Genomic DNA, 27,665 nt, shown 5'->3' on the forward strand with positions numbered 1-27,665 from the left:
TATATATATATATATATATATATATATATATATATATATATATATATATATATATATATATATATAGGGGAAATGAGGGTGCTCGTTATAATACATGAAGGAAAGAAGCCAACAGTCGGCGAGGCCAAGGAAAGCGTTGGGGATGGTATGTTTATGTCATTTTTTTTTTAATGTTTACTTCGATAACCACAGAAATTAGTAATGTAATCTGTTTAGGGGAAAGATAATTAGACACAAAGTAGAAGAAAAAACAACGTGCCGATGGTGGGATCCGAACCCACGACCTCCGAATAACGCGTCCGGTGCTCTACCAACTGAGCTACATCGGCCGCTGTCCCCCCTGCTACTTTCTTGGGTATTTATGTTGTCTGTATACGAACCTTGAGAGTGTTCACCAGCGCCGCCCTCAGCCATAGCGGCGGACGTGGGACGTCCTTTGTTACCGCCAGCGTCACGTAGAACGTGATCAAGAGCGAGGGCGAAAGCTGTGCTAGAACCCTCTTACGCTACCTATGGCTTCAAGACTGCCAGAACCGAGACCCCCGTAAGCTACAAGCAGATCAATCAAGGGGAAATGAGGGTGCTCGTTATAATACATGAAGGAAAGAAGCCAACAGTCGGTGAGGCCAAGGAAAGCGTTGGGGATGGTATGTTTATGTCATTATTTTTTTTAATGTTTACTTCGATAACCACAGAAATTAGTAATGTAATCTGTTTAGGGGAAAGATAATTAGACACAAAGTAGAAGAAAAAACAACGTGCCGATAGTGGGATCCGAACCCACGACCTCCGAATAACGCGTCCGGTGTTCTACCAACTGAGCTACATCGGCCGCTGTCCCCCCTGCTACTTTCTTGGGTATTTATGTTGTCTGTATACGAACCTTGAGAGTGTTCACCAGCGCCGCCCTCAGCCATAGCGGCGGACGTGGGACGTCCTTTGTTACCGCCAGCGTCACGTAGAACGTGATCAAGAGCGAGGGCGAAAGCTGTGCTAGAACCCTCTTACGCTACCTATGGCTTCAAGACTGCCAGAACCGAGACCCCCGTAAGCTACAAGCAGATCAATCAAGGGGAAATGAGGGTGCTCGTTATAATACATGAAGGAAAGAAGCCAACAGTCGGCGAGGCCAAGGAAAGCGTTGGGGATGGTATGTTTATGTCATTTTTTTTTTAATGTTTACTTCGATAACCACAGAAATTAGTAATGTAATCTGTTTAGGGGAAAGATAATTAGACACAAAGTAGAAGAAAAAACAACGTGCCGATGGTGGCATCCGAACCCACGACCTCCGAATAACGCGTCCGGTGCTCTACCAACTGAGCTACATCGGCCGCTGTCCCCCCTGCTACTTTCTTGGGTATTTATGTTGTCTGTATACGAACCTTGAGAGTGTTCACCAGCGCCGCCCTCAGCCATAGCGGCGGACGTGGGACGTCCTTTGTTACCGCCAGCGTCCCGTAGAACGTGATCAAGAGCGAGGGCGAAAGCTGTGCTAGAACCCTCTTACGCTACCTATGGCTTCAAGACTGCCAGAACCGAGACCCCCGTAAGCTACAAGCAGATCAATCAAGGGGAAATGAGGGTGCTCGTTATAATACATGAAGGAAAGAAGCCAACAGTCGGCGAGGCCAAGGAAAGCGTTGGGGATGGTATGTTTATGTCATTTTTTTTTTAAGGTTTACTTCGATAACCACAGAAATTAGTAATGTAATCTGTTTAGGGGAAAGATAATTAGACACAAAGTAGAAGAAAAAACAACGTGCCGATGGTGGGATCCGAACCCACGACCTCCGAATAACGCGTCCGGTGCTCTACCAACTGAGCTACATCGGCCGCTGTCCCCCCTGCTACTTTCTTGGGTATTTATGTTGTCTGTATACGAACCTTGAGAGTGTTCACCAGCGCCGCCCTCAGCCATAGCGGCGGACGTGGGACGTCCTTTGTTACCGCCAGCGTCACGTAGAACGTGATCAAGAGCGAGGGCGAAAGCTGTGCTAGAACCCTCTTACGCTACCTATGGCTTCAAGACTGCCAGAACCGAGACCCCCGTAAGCTACAAGCAGATCAATCAAGGGGAAATGAGGGTGCTCGTTATAATACATGAAGGAAAGAAGCCAACAGTCGGCGAGGCCAAGGAAAGCGTTGGGGATGGTATGTTTATGTCATTTTTTTTTAATGTTTACTTCGATAACCACAGAAATTAGTAATGTAATCTGTTTAGGAGAAAGATAATTAGACACAAAGTAGAAGAAAAAACAACGTGCCGATGGTGGGATCCGAACCCACGACCTCCGAATAACGCGTCCGGTGCTCTACCAACTGAGCTACATCGGCCGCTGTCCCCCCTGCTACTTTCTTGGGTATTTATGTTGTCTGTATACGAACCTTGAGAGTGTTCACCAGCGCCGCCCTCAGCCATAGCGGCGGACGTGGGACGTCCTTTGTTACCGCCAGCGTCACGTAGAACGTGATCAAGAGCGAGGGCGAAAGCTGTGCTAGAACCCTCTTACGCTACCTATGGCTTCAAGACTGCCAGAACCGAGACCCCCGTAAGCTACAAGCAGATCAATCAAGGGGAAATGAGGGTGCTCGTTATAATACATGAAGGAAAGAAGCCAACAGTCGGCGAGGCCAAGGAAAGCGTTGGGGATGGTATGTTTATGTCATTTTTTTTTTAATGTTTACTTCGATAACCACAGAAATTAGTAATGTAATCTGTTTAGGAGAAAGATAATTAGACACAAAGTAGAAGAAAAAACAACGTGCCGATGGTGGGATCCGAACCCACGACCTCCGAATAACGCGTCCGGTGCTCTACCAACTGAGCTACATCGGCCGCTGTCCCCCCTGCTACTTTCTTGGGTATTTATGTTGTCTGTATACGAACCTTGAGAGTGTTCACCAGCGCCGCCCTCAGCCATAGCGGCGGAAGTGGGACGTCCTTTGTTACCGCCAGCGTCACGTATAACGTGATCAAGAGCGAGGGCGAAAGCTGTGCTAGAACCCTCTTACCCTACCTATGGCTTCAAGACTGCCAGAACCGAGACCCCCGTAAGCTACAAGCAGATCAATCAAGGGGAAATGAGGGTGCTCGTTATAATACATGAAGGAAAGAAGCCAACAGTCGGCGAGGCCAAGGAAAGCGTTGGGGATGGTATGTTTATGTCATTTTTTTTTTAATGTTTACTTCGATAACCACAGAAATTAGTAATGTAATCTGTTTAGGGGAAAGATAATTAGACACAAAGTAGAAGAAAAAACAACGTGCCGATGGTGGGATCCGAACCCACGACCTCCGAATAACGCGTCCGGTGTTCTACCAACTGAGCTACATCGGCCGCTGTCCCCCCTGCTACTTTCTTGGGTATTTATGTTGTCTGTATACGAACCTTGAGAGTGTTCACCAGCGCCGCCCTCAGCCATAGCGGCGGACGTGGGACGTCCTTTGTTACCGCCAGCGTCACGTAGAACGTGATCAAGAGCGAGGGCGAAAGCTGTGCTAGAACCCTCTTACGCTACCTATGGCTTCAAGACTGCCAGAACCGAGACCCCCGTAAGCTACAAGCAGATCAATCAAGGGGAAATGAGGGTGCTCGTTATAATACATGAAGGAAAGAAGCCAACAGTCGGCGAGGCCAAGGAAAGCGTTGGGGATGGTATGTTTATGTCATTTTTTTTTTAATGTTTACTTCGATAACCACAGAAATTAGTAATGTAATCTGTTTAGGGGAAAGATAATTAGACACAAAGTAGAAGAAAAAACAACGTGCCGATGGTGGCATCCGAACCCACGACCTCCGAATAACGCGTCCGGTGCTCTACCAACTGAGCTACATCGGCCGCTGTCCCCCCTGCTACTTTCTTGGGTATTTATGTTGTCTGTATACGAACCTTGAGAGTGTTCACCAGCGCCGCCCTCAGCCATAACGGCGGACGTGGGACGTCCTTTGTTACCGCCAGCGTCACGTAGAACGTGATCAAGAGCGAGGGCGAAAGCTGTGCTAGAACCCTCTTACGCTACCTATGGCTTCAAGACTGCCAGAACCGAGACCCCCGTAAGCTACAAGCAGATCAATCAAGGGGAAATGAGGGTGCTCGTTATAATACATGAAGGAAAGAAGCCAACAGTCGGCGAGGCCAAGGAAAGCGTTGGGGATGGTATGTTTATGTCATTTTTTTTTAAAGGTTTACTTCGATAACCACAGAAATTAGTAATGTAATCTGTTTAGGGGAAAGATAATTAGACACAAAGTAGAAGAAAAAACAACGTGCCGATGGTGGGATCCGAACCCACGACCTCCGAATAACGCGTCCGGTGCTCTACCAACTGAGCTACATCGGCCGCTGTCCCCCCTGCTACTTTCTTGGGTATTTATGTTGTCTGTATACGAACCTTGAGAGTGTTCACCAGCGCCGCCCTCAGCCATAGCGGCGGACGTGGGACGTCCTTTGTTACCGCCAGCGTCACGTAGAACGTGATCAAGAGCGAGGGCGAAAGCTGTGCTAGAACCCTCTTACGCTACCTCTGGCTTCAAGACTGCCAGAACCGAGACCCCCGTAAGCTACAAGCAGATCAATCAAGGGAAAATGAGGGTGCTCGTTATAATACATGAAGGAAAGAAGCCAACAGTCGGCGAGGCCAAGGAAAGCGTTGGGGATGGTATGTTTATGTCATTTTTTTTTTAATGTTTACTTCGATAACCACAGAAATTAGTAATGTAATCTGTTTAGGGGAAAGATAATTAGACACAAAGTAGAAGAAAAAACAACGTGCCGATGGTGGGATCCGAACCCACGACCTCCGAATAACGCGTCCGGTGCTCTACCAACTGAGCTACATCGGCCGCTGTCCCCCCTGCTACTTTCTTGGGTATTTATGTTGTCTGTATACGAACCTTGAGAGTGTTCACCAGCGCCGCCCTCAGCCATAGCGGCGGACGTGGGACGTCCTTTGTTACCGCCAGCGTCACGTAGAACGTGATCAAGAGCGAGGGCGAAAGCTGTGCTAGAACCCTCTTACGCTACCTATGGCTTCAAGACTGCCAGAACCGAGACCCCCGTAAGCTACAAGCAGATCAATCAAGGGGAAATGAGGGTGCTCGTTATAATACATGAAGGAAAGAATCCAACAGTCGGCGAGGCCAAGGAAAGCGTTGGGGATGGTATGTTTATGTCATTTTTTTTTTAAGGTTTACTTCGATAACCACAGAAATTAGTAATGTAATCTGTTTAGGGGAAAGATAATTAGACACAAAGTAGAAGAAAAAACAACGTGCCGATGGTGGGATCCGAACCCACGACCTCCGAATAACGCGTCCGGTGCTCTACCAACTGAGCTACATCGGCCGCTGTCCCCCCTGCTACTTTCTTGGGTATTTATGTTGTCTGTATACTAACCTTGAGAGTGTTCACCAGCGCCGCCCTCAGCCATAGCGGCGGACGTGGGACGTCCTTTGTTACCGCCAGCGTCACGTAGAACGTGATCAAGAGCGAGGGCGAAAGCTGTGCTAGAACCCTCTTACGCTACCTATGGCTTCAAGACTGCCAGAACCGAGACCCCCGTAAGCTACAAGCAGATCAATCAAGGGGAAATGAGGGTGCTCGTTATAATACATGAAGGAAAGAAGCCAACAGTCGGCGAGGCCAAGGAAAGCGTTGGGGATGGTATGTTTATGTCATTTTTTTTTTTAATGTTTACTTCGATAACCACAGAAATTAGTAATGTAATCTGTTTAGGGGAAAGATAATTAGACACAAAGTAGAAGAAAAAACAACGTGCCGATGGTGGGATCCGAACCCACGACCTCCGAATAACGCGTCCGGTGCTCTACCAACTGAGCTACATCGGCCGCTGTCCCCCCTGCTACTTTCTTGGGTATTTATGTTGTCTGTATACGAACCTTGAGAGTGTTCACCAGCGCCGCCCTCAGCCATAGCGGCGGACGTGGGACGTCCTTTGTTACCGCCAGCGTCACGTAGAACGTGATCAAGAGCGAGGGCGAAAGCTGTGCTAGAACCCTCTTACGCTACCTATGGCTTCAAGACTGCCAGAACCGAGACCCCCGTAAGCTACAAGCAGATCAATCAAGGGGAAATGAGGGTGCTCGTTATAATACATGAAGGAAAGAAGCCAACAGTCGGCGAGGCCAAGGAAAGCGTTGGGGATGGTATGTTTATGTCATTTTTTTTTAATGTTTACTTCGATAACCACAGAAATTAGTAATGTAATCTGTTTAGGAGAAAGATAATTAGACACAAAGTAGAAGAAAAAACAACGTGCCGATGGTGGGATCCGAACCCACGACCTCCGAATAACGCGTCCGGTGCTCTACCAACTGAGCTACATCGGCCGCTGTCCCCCCTGCTACTTTCTTGGGTATTTATGTTGTCTGTATACGAACCTTGAGAGTGTTCACCAGCGCCGCCCTCAGCCATAGCGGCGGACGTGGGACGTCCTTTGTTACCGCCAGCGTCACGTAGAACGTGATCAAGAGCGAGGGCGAAAGCTGTGCTAGAACCCTCTTACGCTACCTATGGCTTCAAGACTGCCAGAACCGAGACCCCCGTAAGCTACAAGCAGATCAATCAAGGGGAAATGAGGGTGCTCGTTATAATACATGAAGGAAAGAAGCCAACAGTCGGCGAGGCCAAGGAAAGCGTTGGGGATGGTATGTTTATGTCATTTTTTTTTTAATGTTTACTTCGATAACCACAGAAATTAGTAATGTAATCTGTTTAGGAGAAAGATAATTAGACACAAAGTAGAAGAAAAAACAACGTGCCGATGGTGGGATCCGAACCCACGACCTCCGAATAACGCGTCCGGTGCTCTACCAACTGAGCTACATCGGCCGCTGTCCCCCCTGCTACTTTCTTGGGTATTTATGTTGTCTGTATACGAACCTTGAGAGTGTTCACCAGCGCCGCCCTCAGCCATAGCGGCGGAAGTGGGACGTCCTTTGTTACCGCCAGCGTCACGTAGAACGTGATCAAGAGCGAGGGCGAAAGCTGTGCTAGAACCCTCTTACGCTACCTATGGCTTCAAGACTGCCAGAACCGAGACCCCCGTAAGCTACAAGCAGATCAATCAAGGGGAAATGAGGGTGCTCGTTATAATACATGAAGGAAAGAAGCCAACAGTCGGCGAGGCCAAGGAAAGCGTTGGGGATGGTATGTTTATGTCATTTTTTTTTTAATGTTTACTTCGATAACCACAGAAATTAGTAATGTAATCTGTTTAGGGGAAAGATAATTAGACACAAAGTAGAAGAAAAAACAACGTGCCGATGGTGGGATCCGAACCCACGACCTCCGAATAACGCGTCCGGTGTTCTACCAACTGAGCTACATCGGCCGCTGTCCCCCCTGCTACTTTCTTGGGTATTTATGTTGTCTGTATACGAACCTTGAGAGTGTTCACCAGCGCCGCCCTCAGCCATAGCGGCGGACGTGGGACGTCCTTTGTTACCGCCAGCGTCACGTAGAACGTGATCAAGAGCGAGGGCGAAAGCTGTGCTAGAACCCTCTTACGCTACCTATGGCTTCAAGACTGCCAGAACCGAGACCCCCGTAAGCTACAAGCAGATCAATCAAGGGGAAATGAGGGTGCTCGTTATAATACATGAAGGAAAGAAGCCAACAGTCGGCGAGGCCAAGGAAAGCGTTGGGGATGGTATGTTTATGTCATTTTTTTTTTAATGTTTACTTCGATAACCACAGAAATTAGTAATGTAATCTGTTTAGGGGAAAGATAATTAGACACAAAGTAGAAGAAAAAACAACGTGCCGATGGTGGCATCCGAACCCACGACCTCCGAATAACGCGTCCGGTGCTCTACCAACTGAGCTACATCGGCCGCTGTCCCCCCTGCTACTTTCTTGGGTATTTATGTTGTCTGTATACGAACCTTGAGAGTGTTCACCAGCGCCGCCCTCAGCCATAACGGCGGACGTGGGACGTCCTTTGTTACCGCCAGCGTCACGTAGAACGTGATCAAGAGCGAGGGCGAAAGCTGTGCTAGAACCCTCTTACGCTACCTATGGCTTCAAGACTGCCAGAACCGAGACCCCCGTAAGCTACAAGCAGATCAATCAAGGGGAAATGAGGGTGCTCGTTATAATACATGAAGGAAAGAAGCCAACAGTCGGCGAGGCCAAGGAAAGCGTTGGGGATGGTATGTTTATGTCATTTTTTTTTTTAAGGTTTACTTCGATAACCACAGAAATTAGTAATGTAATCTGTTTAGGGGAAAGATAATTAGACACAAAGTAGAAGAAAAAACAACGTGCCGATGGTGGGATCCGAACCCACGACCTCCGAATAACGCGTCCGGTGCTCTACCAACTGAGCTACATCGGCCGCTGTCCCCCCTGCTACTTTCTTGGGTATTTATGTTGTCTGTATACGAACCTTGAGAGTGTTCACCAGCGCCGCCCTCAGCCATAGCGGCGGACGTGGGACGTCCTTTGTTACCGCCAGCGTCACGTAGAACGTGATCAAGAGCGAGGGCGAAAGCTGTGCTAGAACCCTCTTACGCTACCTCTGGCTTCAAGACTGCCAGAACCGAGACCCCCGTAAGCTACAAGCAGATCAATCAAGGGAAAATGAGGGTGCTCGTTATAATACATGAAGGAAAGAAGCCAACAGTCGGCGAGGCCAAGGAAAGCGTTGGGGATGGTATGTTTATGTCATTTTTTTTTTAATGTTTACTTCGATAACCACAGAAATTAGTAATGTAATCTGTTTAGGGGAAAGATAATTAGACACAAAGTAGAAGAAAAAACAACGTGCCGATGGTGGGATCCGAACCCACGACCTCCGAATAACGCGTCCGGTGCTCTACCAACTGAGCTACATCGGCCGCTGTCCCCCCTGCTACTTTCTTGGGTATTTATGTTGTCTGTATACGAACCTTGAGAATGTTCACCAGCGCCGCCCTCAGCCATAGCGGCGGACGTGGGACGTCCTTTGTTACCGCCAGCGTCACGTAGAACGTGATCAAGAGCGAGGGCGAAAGCTGTGCTAGAACCCTCTTACGCTACCTATGGCTTCAAGACTGCCAGAACCGAGACCCCCGTAAGCTACAAGCAGATCAATCAAGGGGAAATGAGGGTGCTCGTTATAATACATGAAGGAAAGAATCCAACAGTCGGCGAGGCCAAGGAAAGCGTTGGGGATGGTATGTTTATGTCATTTTTTTTTTAAGGTTTACTTCGATAACCACAGAAATTAGTAATGTAATCTGTTTAGGGGAAAGATAATTAGACACAAAGTAGAAGAAAAAACAACGTGCCGATGGTGGGATCCGAACCCACGACCTCCGAATAACGCGTCCGGTGCTCTACCAACTGAGCTACATCGGCCGCTGTCCCCCCTGCTACTTTCTTGGGTATTTATGTTGTCTGTATACTAACCATGAGAGTGTTCACCAGCGCCGCCCTCAGCCATAGCGGCGGACGTGGGACGTCCTTTGTTACCGCCAGCGTCACGTAGAACGTGATCAAGAGCGAGGGCGAAAGCTGTGCTAGAACCCTCTTACGCTACCTATGGCTTCAAGACTGCCAGAACCGAGACCCCCGTAAGCTACAAGCAGATCAATCAAGGGGAAATGAGGGTGCTCGTTATAATACATGAAGGAAAGAAGCCAACAGTCGGCGAGGCCAAGGAAAGCGTTGGGGATGGTATGTTTATGTCATTTTTTTTTTAATGTTTACTTCGATAACCACAGAAATTAGTAATGTAATCTGTTTAGGGGAAAGATAATTAGACACAAAGTAGAAGAAAAAACAACGTGCCGATGGTGGGATCCGAACCCACGACCTCCGAATAACGCGTCCGGTGCTCTACCAACTGAGCTACATCGGCCGCTGTCCCCCCTGCTACTTTCTTGGGTATTTATGTTGTCTGTATACGAACCTTGAGAGTGTTCACCAGCGCCGCCCTCAGCCATAGCGGCGGACGTGGGACGTCCTTTGTTACCGCCAGCGTCACGTAGAACGTGATCAAGAGCGAGGGCGAAAGCTGTGCTAGAACCCTCTTACGCTACCTATGGCTTCAAGACTGCCAGATCCGAGACCCCCGTAAGCTACAAGCAGATCAATCAAGGGGAAATGAGGGTGCTCGTTGTAATACATGAAGGAAAGAAGCCAACAGTCGGCGAGGCCAAGGAAAGCGTTGGGGATGGTATGTTTATGTCATTTTTTTTTAATGTTTACTTCGATAACCACAGAAATTAGTAATGTAATCTGGTGTAAGCTGGTGAACACTCTCAAGGTTCGTATACAGACAACATAAATACCCAAGAAAGTAGCAGGGGGGACAGCGGCCGATGTAGCTCAGTTGGTAGAGCACCGGACGCGTTATTCGGAGGTCGTGGGTTCGGATCCCACCATCGGCACGTTGTTGTTTCTTCTACTTTGTGTCTAATTATCTTTCCCCTAAACAGATTACATTACTAATTTCTGTGGTTATCGAAGTAAACATTAAAAAAAAAATGACATAAACATACCATCCCCAACGCTTTCCTTGGCCTCGCCGACTGTTGGCTTCTTTCCTTCATATATATATATATATATATATATATATGTTTGTATTTGCTCGGTACAGTTTGCTTTGTTTGCCCACTCCTGCCATAGCCTCATCGAGGCCGCAGTATCTATAAATAAATAAATAAAAATAAATAAATAATTTTGCCACACCACATGGATTGCAGTCCACAACTGCATATTATGCATTTTACCTCCAGTTCTAAAACATAATTCATTTACAGTTTAATCATACTCTAGTCTCCCAAGCATGAGTCATTTTACTGCTGAGGAAGCCCTTCACGACAATGCGTTCATGTGGTTGGTTCTGCCTATTATATTACTATGCTAGTGCGTTTTTCATTGTGTTAATAAGCGAATCTTGACGGTAATTGCTAAACGTTTGTTCCAGAATGCAGCGAATTACTACCAAACGCAATTTGAAGCCGTTTCGAAACGGCGTTTAGATTCAGACATTGCTGACACTAGTGGGCTTTCGCTTGCTTTATCGGTAAGTGTGTACGCCAAATTATGTTTGCATTCCACCGCAGCAGCTCAGTGGCTAGGTAGGGTACTCGACTAGTGAAATGGAGCACCCGGTTAAATAGCGACCACGGCGCTGCTTTCCGATGGTTACGAAACGCTAGACACCCTTGTACTCCACTGTTGCAGTGCATAATAACGGTTTCTCGCTGATCGAAAATTCTAAAGCTCTCTCTACTGCGTCCTAAATAGCCTGTAGAGCTTTCGGGCAATAAACCAGACTACCGAAATAAAAAAAAAATACTGTTTTCATTTCATAATAATCGTTATTTATCCAAAGAAACAATTGAAAGCAATCATGTTTTATACACCTGTTTACAATGAGCACGGTACAACCTACTAGATTTAAAAATAGCACTTAATTTGAAAGTTGACGATGCGCTTATTTTCAGCTTGACCGCAAAATAAACAATTAAAGAGTTGCGATTTATATCTTCTAAAATATAAAGAAATTCGGTTCAGATCAGCTATAAACCATATCAAACATAATATGGCGCGACAGGGAAAGACAAATAAAGCGCACAAATGACAGCACTAGTACCTATCTATCATTTGTGTGCTTTCAGTTTCCTTGTCCATCACCCGGTAATATTTTTGATTCAGAATGTACCGACTAGCCCGAACAAGACTCATATTTGAAAACCATATCACGCCAAGCTTTCGGTACCTGCACTATATATCAAATATCATACAAAGTCATCTAAAAAGCCTCAATGATAGCATCTAAAACTATCACATCGCTGTCTACCTTTTATTCTGCGTACCTAACAATTACCTGCCATCAAAGCCTTCCACAGAAACTCCTTTCTTCGCTTCAGACGATCAAAGTAGCTGAGGCTGAACTTAAAAATTTCACCTTCTATGCGCAGATAGGGTTTATGGTCGCCAGTATCGACTGATTCGATCCTCCGGAGGTCCGGGGAACTCTAAAGAGTCTCCGTTATCACCACAATTCACCAGCATCAATTTTTCCGAGCTATGCAAGGTGCCAAAGATTTGCTTTAAATCAAATTTATTTGTCCCTGAGGCCATTCAGCATCATAACAATGGTGTAATACACAAAGAGCAACTCAACAGAATAGAAAAGAAAACAAACTTCCCTGCATATCAAAAGCGAGAATGAATTAACTCTTTTGCCAAGGCCTTGGAACGATAGGAATGGTTGTGACGTGGTTAACCTACACTTTTGAAATGTCATGAGCTCCTTAAATATGTCGCACTACATGACGACGAGACTACCGGTAAGCTCAAAAAGTTACACACAAAAGCCGCGCTCGGGCCCTGAGTTGTAAAGTATAGTCGATTGAATGAAAGACAAGAATGATTCTCCTCTCTTTCTTGTCTAGGCGTCAGATGTGTTCCATCTCCTCACACAGTTACGTCCTTATGAGGTAGTGTCTTCCAACCGGATCGCAAGTTTTATTCTGGCCAAAAAATCACGTAAGAGACATTTAGCCGGATTTGTGCAATTTACCGGTAGCTGGGCATCTGTGGGCTTGAGATAATATTGCACCGTATCCAGGTGCAGTATTATTAGCCACATTTGCCTACCGACGCCATCCATTATGGAAGCACCTTTCGTAAGTGCTAGCTCCGTACGACTCGCACAGCCTAGAGGGCTACTCAACCCCATACCGTCCCGACCAACCACTCCCAAAAATTGGGATAGATTACATCAGCTCCTTCCCAACATCATCAAAGCGTAATAGGTGGATCATTGTGCCCAGCGACTACATGATCCGCTGCGGTGATGCAAACGCCCTACCCAATGGAACCGCAAATTAACGAAGTTTCTGACAAACGCCTTTTTTGCACCACGGCGCCCCTCAAGTGCTAAATATAGCCAGAGAACAGCTTGTACGATGCAGCTCACGCAAGACATCTTGTACTACACCGATACAAGCCACCGAGGGATGGCTGGCTACCATCCGCAGCCGAATGGTCTCACCGAGCGTCTGAAGATAACCGCAGACAGGCTTGCCCTATACATAGACGCTGAACATGAGACATGAGATCCAATCTTGTCCTACGTCATCTTCGCCGATAAAACCGTCATCAAGCAGACCCCGTTCCAACTTCTATAAGGCAGGGAGCCAACGACCACGCTCGATGCAAATCTACCGCGCGTGACGTACGATGAACACCGTCGATGTCGCCGCCTGTGTTCTTCACGTTGACGAAGCACGGAGACGCTCTCATTGCTGATCAATTAAGGACAAGTAATGGACTAACAACTGATGCTACGACTTACGCTTACGGGGCATAGAATACAAGCCGGGAGACTGAAACTGAGTTTGGGCTTCCAGACGGCGTCACTGACTGAAAGCACAGCTGTAGCGTCGATACTTGCGCGCTTCAGAAATCCTTTGCCAAGTCGGACAATTAGTCTTCGAACTCACTCCTTTGCAAAAGCATCTCGGCGCACCCGGAGTGCTTAGAAATTGTGCATGTTGTTCGCATTAAGCCCTATTAGTCACGCTAAAGGCACTTGGTATTTAATTATATCAGGTCTCACAATTCTCACAAATATATCAGGTCTTACGAGGTGTATGCTCACAATTCTCGTTTTATTATGTAAACGTCAATACGATGTCTTTAGGCATGGAGTATTATTTTTATTTGTTGCCGCGAAATGCCGCAGACATGCTACCTTCTCGCTTTGCTAGTAACATACAAAATGATACAGGCAGTGCTGCATGAAATCTGTTCTGTCTGCTTTTTCACATGCAAGGGGACAGTTTGTAGCTTTATGATTTTCTTCCTGACACGAAATATGTCGAGGAGTATTTCGTATGATTGTAGTCACTCGTATCTGCTTCCACATTGTTGCAGGTTCTTCTAGTTCCTTTTGGAAGCTTTATCTACATGTCAGTTCGCCAACATTGAATTAAACGCTGCTGAGAGCGACAAGTATTCCTAGATCAGCGCCTTACGAGCACGCTTGTACCGGCCGCCACTGACCAGCGTAATTCTTTCTGGGGCGCCGGTCAGCTCATTAAAGAATTTCTTTCAGTGGAACAGCAGTTTCTTGTTTCGTTGTATTCGGCAATGTCATCGCCACGTAATAATATAACCTGATAGATAGGACAATACAAAACAACTACAGCACCTGTGGAAAGGAACCTTCCGTCTCCAAAATTCACGTCTGGCGCTCTAGGGATTTAGCTAAGGCGATGGCTGCTCAGTCATTTACTTAACTGTTTATGTTGCGTGAAACTATCCTTGAAACTGTTCGCGACGGCTACCCTTGTCTTTGGCGAGGGCCGTTGCAATTCCTGCATTATCGTTAGCTGCACGTAGAACATGATCTAACAAGGACAGTTCGACCTTTTTGACAGCCTGTTTAGGAATAATAAGTATGGCCAAACAGCAGCTAGGGTAAATTAGGATACTTTCTCAGGACGAGTGGTCCTCGTCATAGTGCTTGTTTTTTAACTTCCGTCATTTCACATACTTGTTTGGTGGAATTTTCAATTTTGCTTTATTCATGCGCTTATCGATCAGAAATGAGCACGGTAAAATTATTCAACGAAAAATTATTATTTCAAATTGTCCAATGGGGTCCTTTGCCTAGCGTATAAGTACAAAATGGATATGTATTGTTTTTTAAATGTCGATCCTAGAAGTCTCTTACTAACGGTTCACCGCTGTCGTTCGCTCAGAAGGCGTTTCTACTGAATGTATAAAAGCCAGTGCATAGAGGACACTGAAGGTTTAGAAACATAACACCAGCGTTAGTGGGGACGTTCTTGAACAGACAACTGACTTGTGACGTGCATCCTTGATTAAAATCTGTCAGAAGCCTAAATGAATTCTTCGAATTACACATAAAAATTAACGTGACTTCTCGTTTCCGCTTCCATGTTCTAAACGATCCCGCACACTGTTTCTACGTGCCTCGGGTGAGGTGCCTATGCCTTTTCCAGAACATTCAGGAAAGAAAATCAGAACGTTTTTCATAGGCAACATAAATCACGAGCGATAACCTGCCATGTGTGATGCGTACACCACATGATGCAAGTTAACATGAAGTTCTTAAGTTGCCATAGAAAAAACAAAAGCACACGAAAGCACTATAGTCAAGTTTTTTAGGTAGAGACGGACTTCTTTATTTGTATGCAATTGCTGGCTTTTAATTAGGGCGTCACGTTTTATGTGGCTACTGGCAAAGCGCACATTTCGATGGTTCGATGCGCGTTGCTGAGCGCTGCATTCTTATAAGCGGTGAATGGCACCAGAGGGCATCGTAATTGATTGATATTACTGTGCGCATTGAGAGATAAACCAAGCATGCCCACCGTCTGTCATAAAAGCTGTGGTTTATGAAAACGTTTTCAACAGAAACGTATTAGCCGTCCAGAAGTCAATGCATTCCTGTATACTAGTACCTCAGAAAACTCTCAGCGATTTTCCTGGTCACATAACCCAATGACCAATCAAGTAAATTTGAAACCGGTTTGGCATGCGATGTCAGGCGGAAATTGATATATTCTAAATTCTACCGCTGATTTATTGGCACTGTGTGATATTACAAGGCCACGAGATATCAAGAACAAGGTAGACGGCTGCAACATTAGGAACACGTTCGCCGGTAACAAAAACGATCGTTATGCCGGAGCCATTAAGAGGTTCTTAGATACCGACCTAGGCGTGCTATCTCGCCACCACTGATGAACATTTGTACAGTGCAATAATTTAGAAGCCTTGTATTACCACTTCTTGTAGCAAATAGACAGCAGCCACACATTACATGAGAGCTATGATTAGGGATCAAAATTAAAGATCACTGCAGAATATGCATTGCAGTAACGCTAAAGCACGGATGCTGTCGGTTGCTTCTAGTTGCTTCTAGTTGCTTAATACCAATTTTAGGGACGTGCTATTAACTAGTGTGTTGGATGTTGCATGGACTTTAGAACTTCCCTAAACACATTTTTTTCAGGCATACACGAAACTGCTTCGTGACGAATGCGGAAATAAAGACACTCGGCTGGAAGGCCTTGAGCAGTATTCAGGGTTCGCACTCTTCTTCATAACAAGGGGAATGGTAAGTGATTTCGCAAATTTTGGAAAGCGACTAATGAAAATATTTCAATGATTGAAAACTTTTTCCTTTTGCTCAGACATTGTGTGGCAAGACCACTGATGACAGTGTGCTTTGGGTGCAGACCACAATGACTGGCCATAGCCCGCCCCATTATAGGTAAGTGCGGATTAATGGGGGTCAGCTTCGGTATTAATGAAAAGCGCATTCATTAAAGAATACCTTTTACAGGCGGTGTCCGTGATGATAAAATAATGGAAGTGCCACCACTCGTTTTTAAGTAACCAATTTGAGCTTACCTGATTATAAAACTATTTTGATCACGTATAAACTTTTCCTCTATATCAGTGTTGTCTATAGAATTCCTCCGAAAGGGATCCATTATTAATTTTCCTCAGAAATATATCCCAAAATGCTTACCTTTATTCGCTATTTCTCATGGCCATCAAATTGGACAAATTGGCTCACTGAGTTCATATAATCTTTTTGTCAGACCTAGGCATATACTTACGGCAGTCAGAAAAAAACATATATTATTTCATTTCATTTCATTTTTCGTTTTCATTTTATTACCCTCAAGCGCATACGCATTACAGAGGGGAGTGGTACATCATATATGATAGAAAGCATAGAAAACTAAATGAACAAAACGTAACAAAGGCTAAACGATCAAGGGAATACAGAACAACGAAAACAATCTTATAATAAAAAAGTTATACAAGCGGAATAAATTGAAAACAATCATAAGTGGTGAGAGAACAGCATTATACAGCGAAAAGAACAACAGCACTGGGAGCAAACAAGCGTGAAAAACCAAAAACAAAAATAAGATAATAGTCAGGGAAAAAAAAGTGTCACGGATTAGCTTCAAGATATTGCATCAGTGATGAGCGAAATGAATCGTGATCTTGGATTAATGCGATATCGGGCGGAAGGCGATTCCACTCTACTGACGTACCAGGTAGAAACTAATGAAAAAGGGCATTAGTATTGCAAGTTATGACATTTACTTTGTAAGCATGATCGACGCCGGAGGAGCGATACGATGGCTGCGAAATGAAAGTATGCCTCAATTCGTTATGCTGATAAATTTTGTGAAAAGGGTAAGACGTGAAATTTTCCTTCTAAGCTCGAGAGATGGCAAAGATAGCGTTAGTTTCATTGAATTTATGCTGCTAGTGCGGCTGTAATTGGAAAGAATGAAACGCGCCGAATTATTTTGAACCACCTCGAGTGAGGATTTCAAGTTCGTGAAACCGAGATCCCAGATTGCAGAAGCATATTCAATCTTTGAGCGTACCAATGCTTTGTACATAGTCATTTTAGTCGAAACAGGTGCCTTCGAAAAGTTACGGCGCATATACCCAAGCAAGCGGTTACTGTTGTTAATAATGTAATCATTATGTTGCTTCCAGCTGAGGTCATTAGTAATATGCACACCCAAATATTTGTACGAAGTAACAGTATCGAAAGGAGTGTTATTCAATACACTCCTTTTCATACACTTCAATATTCTTAGAGACCGAATAATTTTTTAATTTCAGAACCATTAAAGGGCCTCTCCAGGTATTTTTATTGAGGAGATCCAGCAATATTACTATTGATTGGCTATAGGAAGAAAATATATATTATAAAAAAGTCTTATGTTCTCATATTTGGTTTCTATTTGGGTATAAAATACCCCTCACACCTTCTGTTTGTTGTTTTCTTAATCGACCTTTCAAGTTTGTAAGCGTTACGTTAGTGTATTTGGCATAATGGAATTGTAACGGAAACTATTGGTCAGTGCGATTGCGTGTCGAGAATCCCTTTTGCAAGTGGAGTCAATCACTTAATCTCCGCGTTTAAGCATATCACGTACGAGCGTTAATGGTGCCTGTCTGAGAGCTTACCATGCTGAACCTCGTTCACAAATTTTCACTATACTACTAGTATCGTACATGACTAGCCTGCCCATATGCGAATTAGCTTACAGTCTTCAGTGAGCCATATGTATTAGGGACCACCCAACGTAGCTACACCCCCCAGCATAAACCAAGTTCTAGAAGTGTGCTTGCGTGGCTTATGGAAAGGGTGTTTAAATCTGGACATAGGGACATACAGGGTTCATTATTTTCGGCTTCGCCTTCCTATATGTCTGTAGCAAAGCGAGTTGGCTGCGCTTGACCTAACGGCTGTGCCAGGTGGTACCGTGATACAACCCCACAACAGTCCACTGCCATATAACAGGCCGAAAGGCTCCTGCTGGAGAGACACCAGTAATTTTTCACTCACAGATCCAACGCTGACAACGGCCGCAATGCCGAGTATTCTCTGATGCTCGATGTATCGAGGAATCGGGCACTTAACTCCACTGAAATAAATTTGCCGCTGAAAAAGTGGCAAGATACGTAGCAAGAATTTTGCAGGACGGGAAAACAGAAAAGGAAAGGAGAAAGAACTTTCGCGTTTTTTTACGAAACATTTCTATGAACAGTGTGCTCATTCTCGATATACGGTGTGAAGCGTCTTCTGGTGCTTCCGTACGATAATTTTTCACATTTTCAATCTGCATATACGTTCTCATAAGACCAGTGGTCAATAGCTTTGGAGCAACTTTTTTACAGTCTACGTGGGTAGTTAAAAAGAATTGAGAGGTGTTGTTTATTTCCGATGCATTTTGCTACTGATTGACCAAACTTCTCACCTATAGATAACCGTTTACTTTAAGAATTCAATATTTATTTCTATTTCAGAGTAAATATACCTCTGAAAAACATTGAAGCCTTCGACGAGGCATTCAACTGCACATCCGGATCGAAACTGTATAAGCCAAACAATGGAACATGCACATTTTGGTGAATTCAATTGTAGGTACAAAAATATATCTTTCCGTGGTTGTAGTCAAAGGGCGCAGGAGCTTCTTCTATCAAACTTCTGTAATTCTGAATAAAAAAGTGTGTTTATATAATAAAACACTAATGCTCCTTCACATTGCGGATCATATTTTTGTGGTTGTATTTATTCCTGTTGGCTAAAGCGTTGAGGACAAGGTAGCATAAATAATAGGAGTTCAAGCACGCAGAGAACGAAATGGTCACTTTGTTGCCAAGAAGGTTAAGAAAATTCGCCCACGGATATTGCCTCAAGTTTGCGAAACATAAGGGATAGAGATTTGATGCCGGCAGATTCTCTTTACAATTATATTAGCGATACAAGGTAGGAGCGTAAAAATACATGTCACTGCACCGAGGTGTCTGACATTCGCAGATATATACTAATTGTGGTTTATGTCGGTAGCTTTTTGTTCTGAGAGAAAATTAATCAAACAATTTCTTTTCAAGAATAGTGATTTTCAATGCTGCAATTGCGAGATTTATGGTTAGCTCAGATCTGAGGAGACATAAGAAAATCGTCCGAATGGAGTAACAAAATGCTTAAACAGCATCGAAAAGTCCTGTTCAGGAAACCGAGCGGCGATACGACGAGTTAATAGACGTCTACTAGAGCGCTAACGTCGAGCGAATGTTCCAGCCGCGCTAAATAAAAAAAAAATAGCTGCGAGTCTTATTTCAATGTCAGATGTCGGCGGCCGTGCGCCACCCTACTTTGATTGCATATGCCATGAGCAAGCCACTGGCTGTTCCACCTGCCATTGTTTTTGCAGAGCTGCGGTGTTATTGCTCTAGCTTCTAAAATGCCAGCAACCTGCAGCAGCAGATTGCTGGTATTTTACTCGCGCGTCTCTAGGAAACGTTTATCAAGATTTAGTCCGCTGCCACAGCAGACTAGATTTTCGCTCCATAAGTACAACCACAGTGCTACTTAGAATGGTTAAATAAAATCAATTTCTGTCTGACGCTGCTTACGGTTTTTTTTTAAAGAAAGAAAAGCAGCGGTATGGTGTAACACGTTGGGTACAACTTGTATTTGCCCTATTACAATACTTACTTACCCTGTTACGTCTAATAGGGTAGTAAGCGTTCTCGGTTGTGGTTGATGATTTTGGGTAGTAGCCAACGCTTGATGCTGCCAGCGCTTTATGCTTTGTCCAGTTTACGCCGTCTATAAACGTTTGCTCTATGTCATAGTATAGACGTGTATTTATGTCCGCTAAGAAAGTCTTCACTCAAAACCTTAAACAGAATTGTGCCAATGATGAGTGCTACACAAAAGAATAAGAGGCCAAAACGTAAAGTGTAGATTCATGAAAGTTCATACCGCTGGTGGCAGAGCGCAAAATGTTCTCGAAAGAAAAGCAAATCGTTTTTCTTCTTCCATTCAATGTTAAGTTTCTTCTAGTTCTGAAATTGGGTAGGTAGTAGACGTTTTATCATCCTGAATTTCTCGCAGGTTGTGAAATATTATACTGTAAATAAATTAAGAGTTTTTGAGCCAATGTTGCTGTTTTTACATAAATGGCCGGGAAAGCTTTTGCATTATGCTCTTTTCAAATTTATGTCGCCGTGAATAAGGAGTTAATTCTACATATCTAGACTAAATAACAAATAAGAAAGATGCCGAGCCATCACAGGACGTAACAATTTGCAGACTTGTTAGCTTCGCCTACAAAGAAGTAGACCCGAAATTTATTACCCAGAAGAGGAAGATACTTTGTTAAAGCATTTTTTAACAAAATATATCATAAAGAACCTAGCTTAAGCATTGTACGATAATTTTCACCGCTTAGGTGAACAATTTTATGACACAATTGCTGACCAATATGTAGAAATATCAACGAAATAAGTAGAAACAACGTATACGTATTCAATAGCCAAGCATTGGGAGTAAAGCTGTAGAAAGCCACAATTAACGCCAATAGTGCGTTACTTAAGGTTCTGAACCTTTCCCAAATAGTACTTCGGGACATCAGCCACCTGATGATGCACACGCTGAAGGTCTTCACCCAGTTGCTACTTCACCAAGAATATTCAACACTGATGACGTGTGCCGGCTGCGTAGTGGACTGCCGAACAATGTAGACTACGCTGTGGAGATAAGAGCACCACGACCATCAACACCAGTGTTACCAACAAAGCGGGCGATTTCATCTATGCCCATCTTACACTGTGTTTGCCGTGGGCTTGGGGCACCGGAGAGACCTAACTGACGGACCAGTTGATATTATTCACCCAGGTGGTGCTCGCCTTCTTACTACCGGCGCTCGCCGGAGGCCGACATTTCATCTGCTCCAAAAGTGCTGTTCCACCTGGATTATTCAATGTGGCCAGTGCTACAACGCCGCAATCTACCCTTATCTCCGCCGCCACAGTAGGCGCCTCCTTTCTCACCGTAGCGGAGGAAGCAGCGATTACGCTGGCCATCACTGACCCGCCCAGTCGAAATAAAAAAAAACTACAGAATTGTGTCACAAATACGATAAATATTCTGTAGCTCTGTCGTAAACATCAGATATTTCTGTAGCTCTGTAGATTTTCTGTAGTAAATTTCTTTTGTCTGTAGTTCTGTAGCACTTTTCTTTTGTAACTACGGAGATTTTTGATGTTACTACTGAACGTTCTTTTGTCCCAATAGGTTTCCCATCAAAAACCGCATAGAAACTTTGTCGAAAGAACAGAAAATTTCTGTACATTTTTCGATAGGGCGCGCGTACGTGTACAGTCCTCAGTGACTCCAAAAAGAGAAATTCTAAATTTCTCGGCAGGCTACACCTGCCTTCCTGCTGCACGAAGCCTGTACGGCTACACTCCTGACCACAAAATTAGCCACGTCTGGGTACCCGTCCACGCGGGCAACTCAGGAAACGATGGGGCCTACCAACTTGCCCGAGGATTATAAATCCGGGGGGTCGCTCTCATGCATCCGGACGCACGCGTTGAAGCCCCCAAGATTTTCGCCGAAATTATGAATTTCCACAAAGAGACGCGATGCTTTTCCCCGCCTCCCCGCCCCAACGCCGGCCGAGCACAAGTCACCCTGCTCCGCAGATTCCAGACACACTCAATTCTTAGTCACTCAAGGCTATCACTAATTACTAAATGGGAATACGACCCGTATGTCCGAATTTCAACAACGGAGAACCCGCCGCTCAGGCGCAGGTCCTCTGGGAATGCGAAAATAGCCCGCCCCAAAGGACCATTCTGCGAGCTCTCTCTGCGGAAAGCTGGCACTAATTCCTTATCAACCCACACAAGAACACACAACTTGCACTTATTTCGTGGGTCCAGGATTTCGCCCCCACCTGGGAGCCAGACAGGATCCACCTGCCCTATTCACGACATCTGAGGCAAATAAAGTTGTTTCTATCTCTCTCTCTCTCTCCGTGCGCTGTGTGATGCCAGTGCATGTTGAAGATTCCCAGTCAGTTTAAATTACTCCGGAGCCCTCCACTATTATATCTGTGCCAATCTATTTATTGCTATAACCTCCCCATTCCCTTATGACACGGTTCAATTGTCCAGCTTTCTTATTGCCAGGCTGTTGGCAATTTGACAATTATTCAGTACTGGCCAGGAAGTCACAGCTCGGTTACGGTTCAAATTAGCAGAGGTCGTCGGACGCCTCCCTTGTACATTATAAAGCTCGACTTTACTAGCAATTTTTGTGCATTAATCCACCAAACCATTTGTCACCGGTCCGAACCTCGTGTGACAAAAGATTAGGCCACAATTTTGAACCAAAGGGTTCTCCCGTGGTCCCGCCCACAGTCCGACAGAAATTGCCAAACATCACAAGAGCCTCCACTCTTTTAAAACAGCTACTGTCAACACTCTCGTAAAAGGCGTGAAGACGGTTGTGCAGGGGAAATTATATGCTGGTAATAGTTGTGGCGCGGGAGCTGTCCGTAGCTCATCGTGCACTGCCGTGGATTTCGAGCCCTGCGCGGCGCCAATAAGGACAGAAGGAGCACTCACTGCAGTAAGTTCACTTCAGATACGGTGACGTGATTCTGAGAGTGCTATTGGCAACCACATCGAAATATTGCTGATAATAAAGGGCGCTCCAACTAGCAAAGTTATGGAGAAGGTTGGCGACGTCACGCTTGTGGCTACTTTTGGTGCCGAAGTGCTTTAAAACCTCGTTCGTATGGTACTCAGAATAACAGCAGATGAGTCAGCATGTAAGAGAAAATACACCGCTGCTGTCCGTTTTAACAAGCAGCTATATTCCGGGGAGAAATACTGCTTGGTTCGCCTAGGCTTGGCACATTAGAAAGCAGATAGCTTGGCATATTAGAAAGCAGATAGCCAGTAGCGGATGCGAGGTGCCCGACAGGTAAAGGTGTGCGGCAGCCGCCTTAAAAACAGGTAGCGAGGAAGGAGCTAGAACATCCCACGCTAAGATACGCAAATGTAAACGGAAGACCCGAAAAATTAATCGGGGCCACTAATGAGATTTCGCGAGAAAATTAGAGTGCGAAAAAAGTCGCTGTAGACAGAGGGAAACTGAAGCCTGTATATGCGAATGGTGGACAGAGATCGGTTCGACTCTTTTTCACTACCAACGTCGCTGCAAGAGGCACTTCACCGCCTTGCTGTACTGCCACCGCTTCAGACCATCTTGAAGCATGCAACCAACTCCAACCGTGCACTCCTCGACAGACGCCGGAAGCCAAACTGGTGATAGGCCTGCCCCCGCCAGCCCTTTTCCATCTCAGCCTTACCGGGAACCACAGTCGTTTGCAGGAGAGGGTGAGGACATTGACAAGTGGTTAACTCATTATCATTATCACAGAATTAGTCGGTACAACCGGCCGACCCTCTCACCATGTTAACAAATGTTGTTTTCTTTGTAACTCATAAAGTGGTGATGTGGTTTGAGTAAATTAGAAGGGAAGTTGGCGACTTGGTAACGGTTTGCCGAAGAGTTAAAACAGTGTCTGGCGAATTTATTCCAAGCAAAAACCGGTCTGAGCACACCCTTGCAAAAAAAAAAGTTCAATTGACAAGGGAAACTTGCACCGCCTATACGAAACAGATCCTCAGATTATGCAAATGCATGATTTCAAACATGCCCGAGGAAGATATAGTCGGTCCACTTTTGAAGCGCATCACGGATGAGATGTACATATTCAAATCACCATACGCAAACTAAAAACTATCTCCGATGTCATTGCACATATCCACACGTTTCAAAATCCACTAACATATCGTATTTCGCCAAGCTTTGGGCGCCAGGCCAACGTGCATATCGTGACCAGCCTTGATGACGATGCCCTGCTAGATCTCCCGTCCACTATTCGCCATATAATGCTGCAAGAGCTTCTGCATCTCAGCTCGCTTCTCCAGCAAAGCATTGCTGAGGTCTCTGAAAACAGGGTCTCTAGAGGTCCGCCATCTTCACCGCCACAAGCGAATGCAGCGCTGCCGTTCTCCTAACCTCCTGAAGTTGCAGTTTCGATTGACTATCCGCCTTCAGTGGTTTTAGCTGTTCATGCCGAAATATTGCGCAGAATTCACTAACAAGTTGTAGTTATTCAGAAATGCAGCCTTCTACGTAACAGAATAAAACCATCCTTATGAGTACTGAACTATACGGCAGATTTCGCCTGGCAAGAAAAAGAATAAACAGCGAAAGGTAATCAGAAAACTCCGTAGTTCTGACTTACCACTGTAAAAAATTAAAATTTGCTGGACTATTTTACATACCTAATTACCTGTTGAAGGGAATTAACGAAGAATTGTAAGATCACAAAAAACGAAGAAACGACTACAGAAGTGAACTATGTGTGCAATGTTTTTATAATTGTTTAGTATTTTAGTAGTGCAAGTATTCTTAGCCTGAAAAAATGTTGCTTAGCAAAGAGCAGAAAAAAGAACCACAAGCAACCGGATAAATGCGAGCTGACCACTTCCGCAAGCCCTTTGCTGTGCTCGAAAGGGAGCTGCAATAGCGACTTTGCAATGTTCTGTATTACGAAGTTTTTCTATTGGGTGACACCAAAACTAACAAGGCCAAAAGTATGTCTGTTATTTCTTGGCGTCAAACCAATCAGCCGCTTCATTTGAATGGGCACTAAAACCGTTTTGCATGTTATTAGGGCAGACTGGCGGAATATTGATACAATCTAGCTGATTTATACTTCCTGAAACTTGATGCAGCGCACAAAAATGTTAAGGCAATTTGACAGACATGACACACAATTCTCGTCGCTCTCTAATAGTTTCTTTTCTCTTGTATCACTAACCAAAACTTGTCGGTGGTGTGATTTTTTATCAATAAGTATCGGCCTCAAGATCATAGAAAATCAAAGAACTGATAACCGCAAAACATTAGATGGTATATTTAGCTCGAAAATGCGTGGTACTTATGTCTCTATAATTAACATGAATGGCGGCCCTCTCAGATGCCGATTTTCCAACATCTTCTTAGCACACCGTGCCAACTTTGCTTAAGTTAGAGACATGCACTACTTGCTTCCAAAGGCACTGAAAATATATTGTAGCAGGACTTTTTGACGGGTTAGTTGGTACATGAGCTTGATGTTTATAGCGCTGAAGAAACACCACAGGAAGAGACACAAAAGGACAGAAGCGCAACTTCCAACTTAATGAGCAGAAAAGAAACCCAGGCACTCTTTTATAATCTCTGGTCTGCATGAATGTGCGATAACCACCCCACTAAATCAGGAAACCAAAAAAAAAAAAGGAAAAAGAAGAAAGGAAAAAAAAAAACACTAGGCGGGATTGAACCAGTTCAATCAACGCAAAACAAATGGGTGAAAGGCAGGTCGCATGGATAAAGACAAGAAAATGATAAAGGCGAGCAACCTTAAGAGCTTAAAAAACCGAAGAAGACATGAGAGAGGTCAAAGATAAAAGCATAAAATTCAAAAGGTGGACGGCAGCATGTAAAAAACGCCTAAAATCATTGAAAAAAAAGCGTAGAAAAAAAAAGACCGGTGAAAAAAACTACACATATCCTTTTAAAAAGGAGAGTTCGTCTTTAGAAAGGAGTATAGAAGGCGTGCTAATGCACTTGCCGTTTCTTTGATGAATGTAAAAAGCCTCAATAACTTCGCTTTCTGTCTTGTCCTGGGCCTTGGCTAGAAACTTGGTTTCCTGAAACTTGGGACGGCAATTTTCACAGCGGCTACAATGTATAGCAAGGTTACCTCCTGTCTTGTTCTTTATGAACACATTGTGCTTTAGAGCCCGCTCATTGAAACATTTCCCCGTCTGTCACACATAAACCTTGCCACAGGTCAACGGAATCTCGTACACCACCTTGGCGGTGCACTGGGTGAGCATGTTTTGATGGTTTACAGTACAGGCCTCTTTGACACGCTTTCCTGACACCATCGGACAAATACTTGCCAGCTTGCAGGGAGTTGAAAAGATTAGCTGGACACCGTTCCTGGATGCCACTTTTTTAAATTATGTGAGAGACAGTGCAGATAGGGAATAACCTGCACAGGTTTCTTTTCGGCCTCTCGTTTGTTGCCTGGCTTTTTGAGTTTTTGAAGAAGACTTTCAGACACGCTGGTGACCATATGCACAGGGTAGCCTGCGGAAAGGATTCTTCCAGTCTGATACTGGAAGCTTTCATCCATCTTGTGCGGTCAAGATTTATCTAAGGCAGATCTTAAGCAAAGTGAAACTATGCCACGCTTTACTATCTTTGAGTGGGAGCTATCATAAGCTAAAAGAGCCTTCTTTGAGTCAGGCTAATACATCCAACACACGTGTGTGTTGGCACAGGAAAGTTTGAGGTCTAGAAATTGAAGGCAACCATTATCTACTGATTCATGCATAAATTTCAATCCTGTCAAGGTAGAATTAAAAGAACTCAGGGTCGGCGCGATAAAGGTGTCAGTGTCAATTTGGGCAGATACATTAAGAAGCATAAGATAGTCATCTACATATCTAAATATTCGAGAGACTGCCGAGTTGCACAAACAAGCTTCTAGTCACCGATCAGAAGAAGCCAGAAATATTTCGCACAAGACCGGAGCGACTGATGATCCAATGCAGATGCCTTGCCTCTGCACAAAAAAAAAATTGTCTTGAAAATAAACAGCTGTGTAATTCAGATAGAACAGTAACAGGTCTAAGAAATTCCCTACTGTGACCCCCACTTCATTTTGAAATCCGACAACCCCATAGTCTTCCAAATACTCTCAAACAGATGCAAACAGGCCCTCATGAGGCACAGAATAAAAAAGGTCCTCTATGTCAATGGAAATCCCGCTGCTGGCTACGAAGTCGACTTTTTCCAAGACGTGCACCACCTCTCTTGAGCTATAGACACAGTAGGGATCCCCGCCTGCTATTCTGTCCAAGTGGCATCGCAGAAAATCATTGACAGCTCTCTACCAGGTATCCCTTTCGGACACAATGTCTCGTAGGGGGCATGCAGGCTTGTGCATCTTGCCTGAAAAGAAAATATCCAGGCTTCCTGTCTTGGCCTTCTTGACAGCATTGGCCAATGAATCGAGCTTAATCCGGGCAAGTAGCTTTTGTGCAGCACGTTTCTGCTTAGCGGGTTTAAAGTTGACAGGTCTGAGATTTTTCTCGATCGATTCTGTAGCCTCTTCCTTAAAAACACCATTTGTCATGACAACAAAGTCGCCTTCTTTGTGGGCCTCCAGAACAGTAAGGTCGGACGCATT

The 27,665-nt window shown here is 44.7% G+C and overlaps 1 protein-coding gene and 1 long non-coding RNA gene across 2 annotated transcripts; one reads left to right on the forward strand and one right to left on the reverse strand.

Moving 5' to 3' along the window:
- Window positions 1–145: 145 nt before the first annotated feature.
- Window positions 146–10,242, reverse strand: LOC146188589 (uncharacterized). The gene is made up of 2 exons (XR_014707562.1): window positions 3,799–10,242; window positions 146–3,296 (listed from the first exon to the last, which is right to left on the reverse strand). It is a non-coding gene; the product is annotated as an uncharacterized LOC146188589 (long non-coding RNA).
- Window positions 10,243–10,872: 630 nt separating this feature from the next.
- Window positions 10,873–19,075, forward strand: LOC146188590 (phosphate-regulating neutral endopeptidase PHEX-like). Its single transcript, XM_084605083.1, has 5 exons — window positions 10,873–10,878; window positions 10,940–11,038; window positions 16,013–16,117; window positions 16,194–16,273; window positions 18,850–19,075. Exons 1-5 carry the CDS (start codon window positions 10,873–10,875, stop codon window positions 18,953–18,955), a joined length of 396 nt encoding a protein of 131 aa, XP_084461209.1. The 3' UTR covers window positions 18,956–19,075.
- Window positions 19,076–27,665: the final 8,590 nt, after the last annotated feature.

This window comes from Amblyomma maculatum, chromosome 5 (genome assembly GCF_055883805.1).
Source record: "Amblyomma maculatum isolate TAMU_Amacu chromosome 5, ASM5588380v1, whole genome shotgun sequence".
Lineage (NCBI taxonomy): Eukaryota > Metazoa > Arthropoda > Arachnida > Ixodida > Ixodidae > Amblyomma > Amblyomma maculatum.

Bases quoted from the DNA above. Each gene is read 5' to 3' on its own strand.
- LOC146188590 (XM_084605083.1), top strand. The intron at 16,118-16,193 runs GTAAGTGATTTC...CCTTTTGCTCAG, and splicing joins TCTTCATAACAAGGGGAATG to ACATTGTGTGGCAAGACCAC. The intron at 16,274-18,849 runs GTAAGTGCGGAT...TTTCTATTTCAG, and splicing joins CATAGCCCGCCCCATTATAG to AGTAAATATACCTCTGAAAA.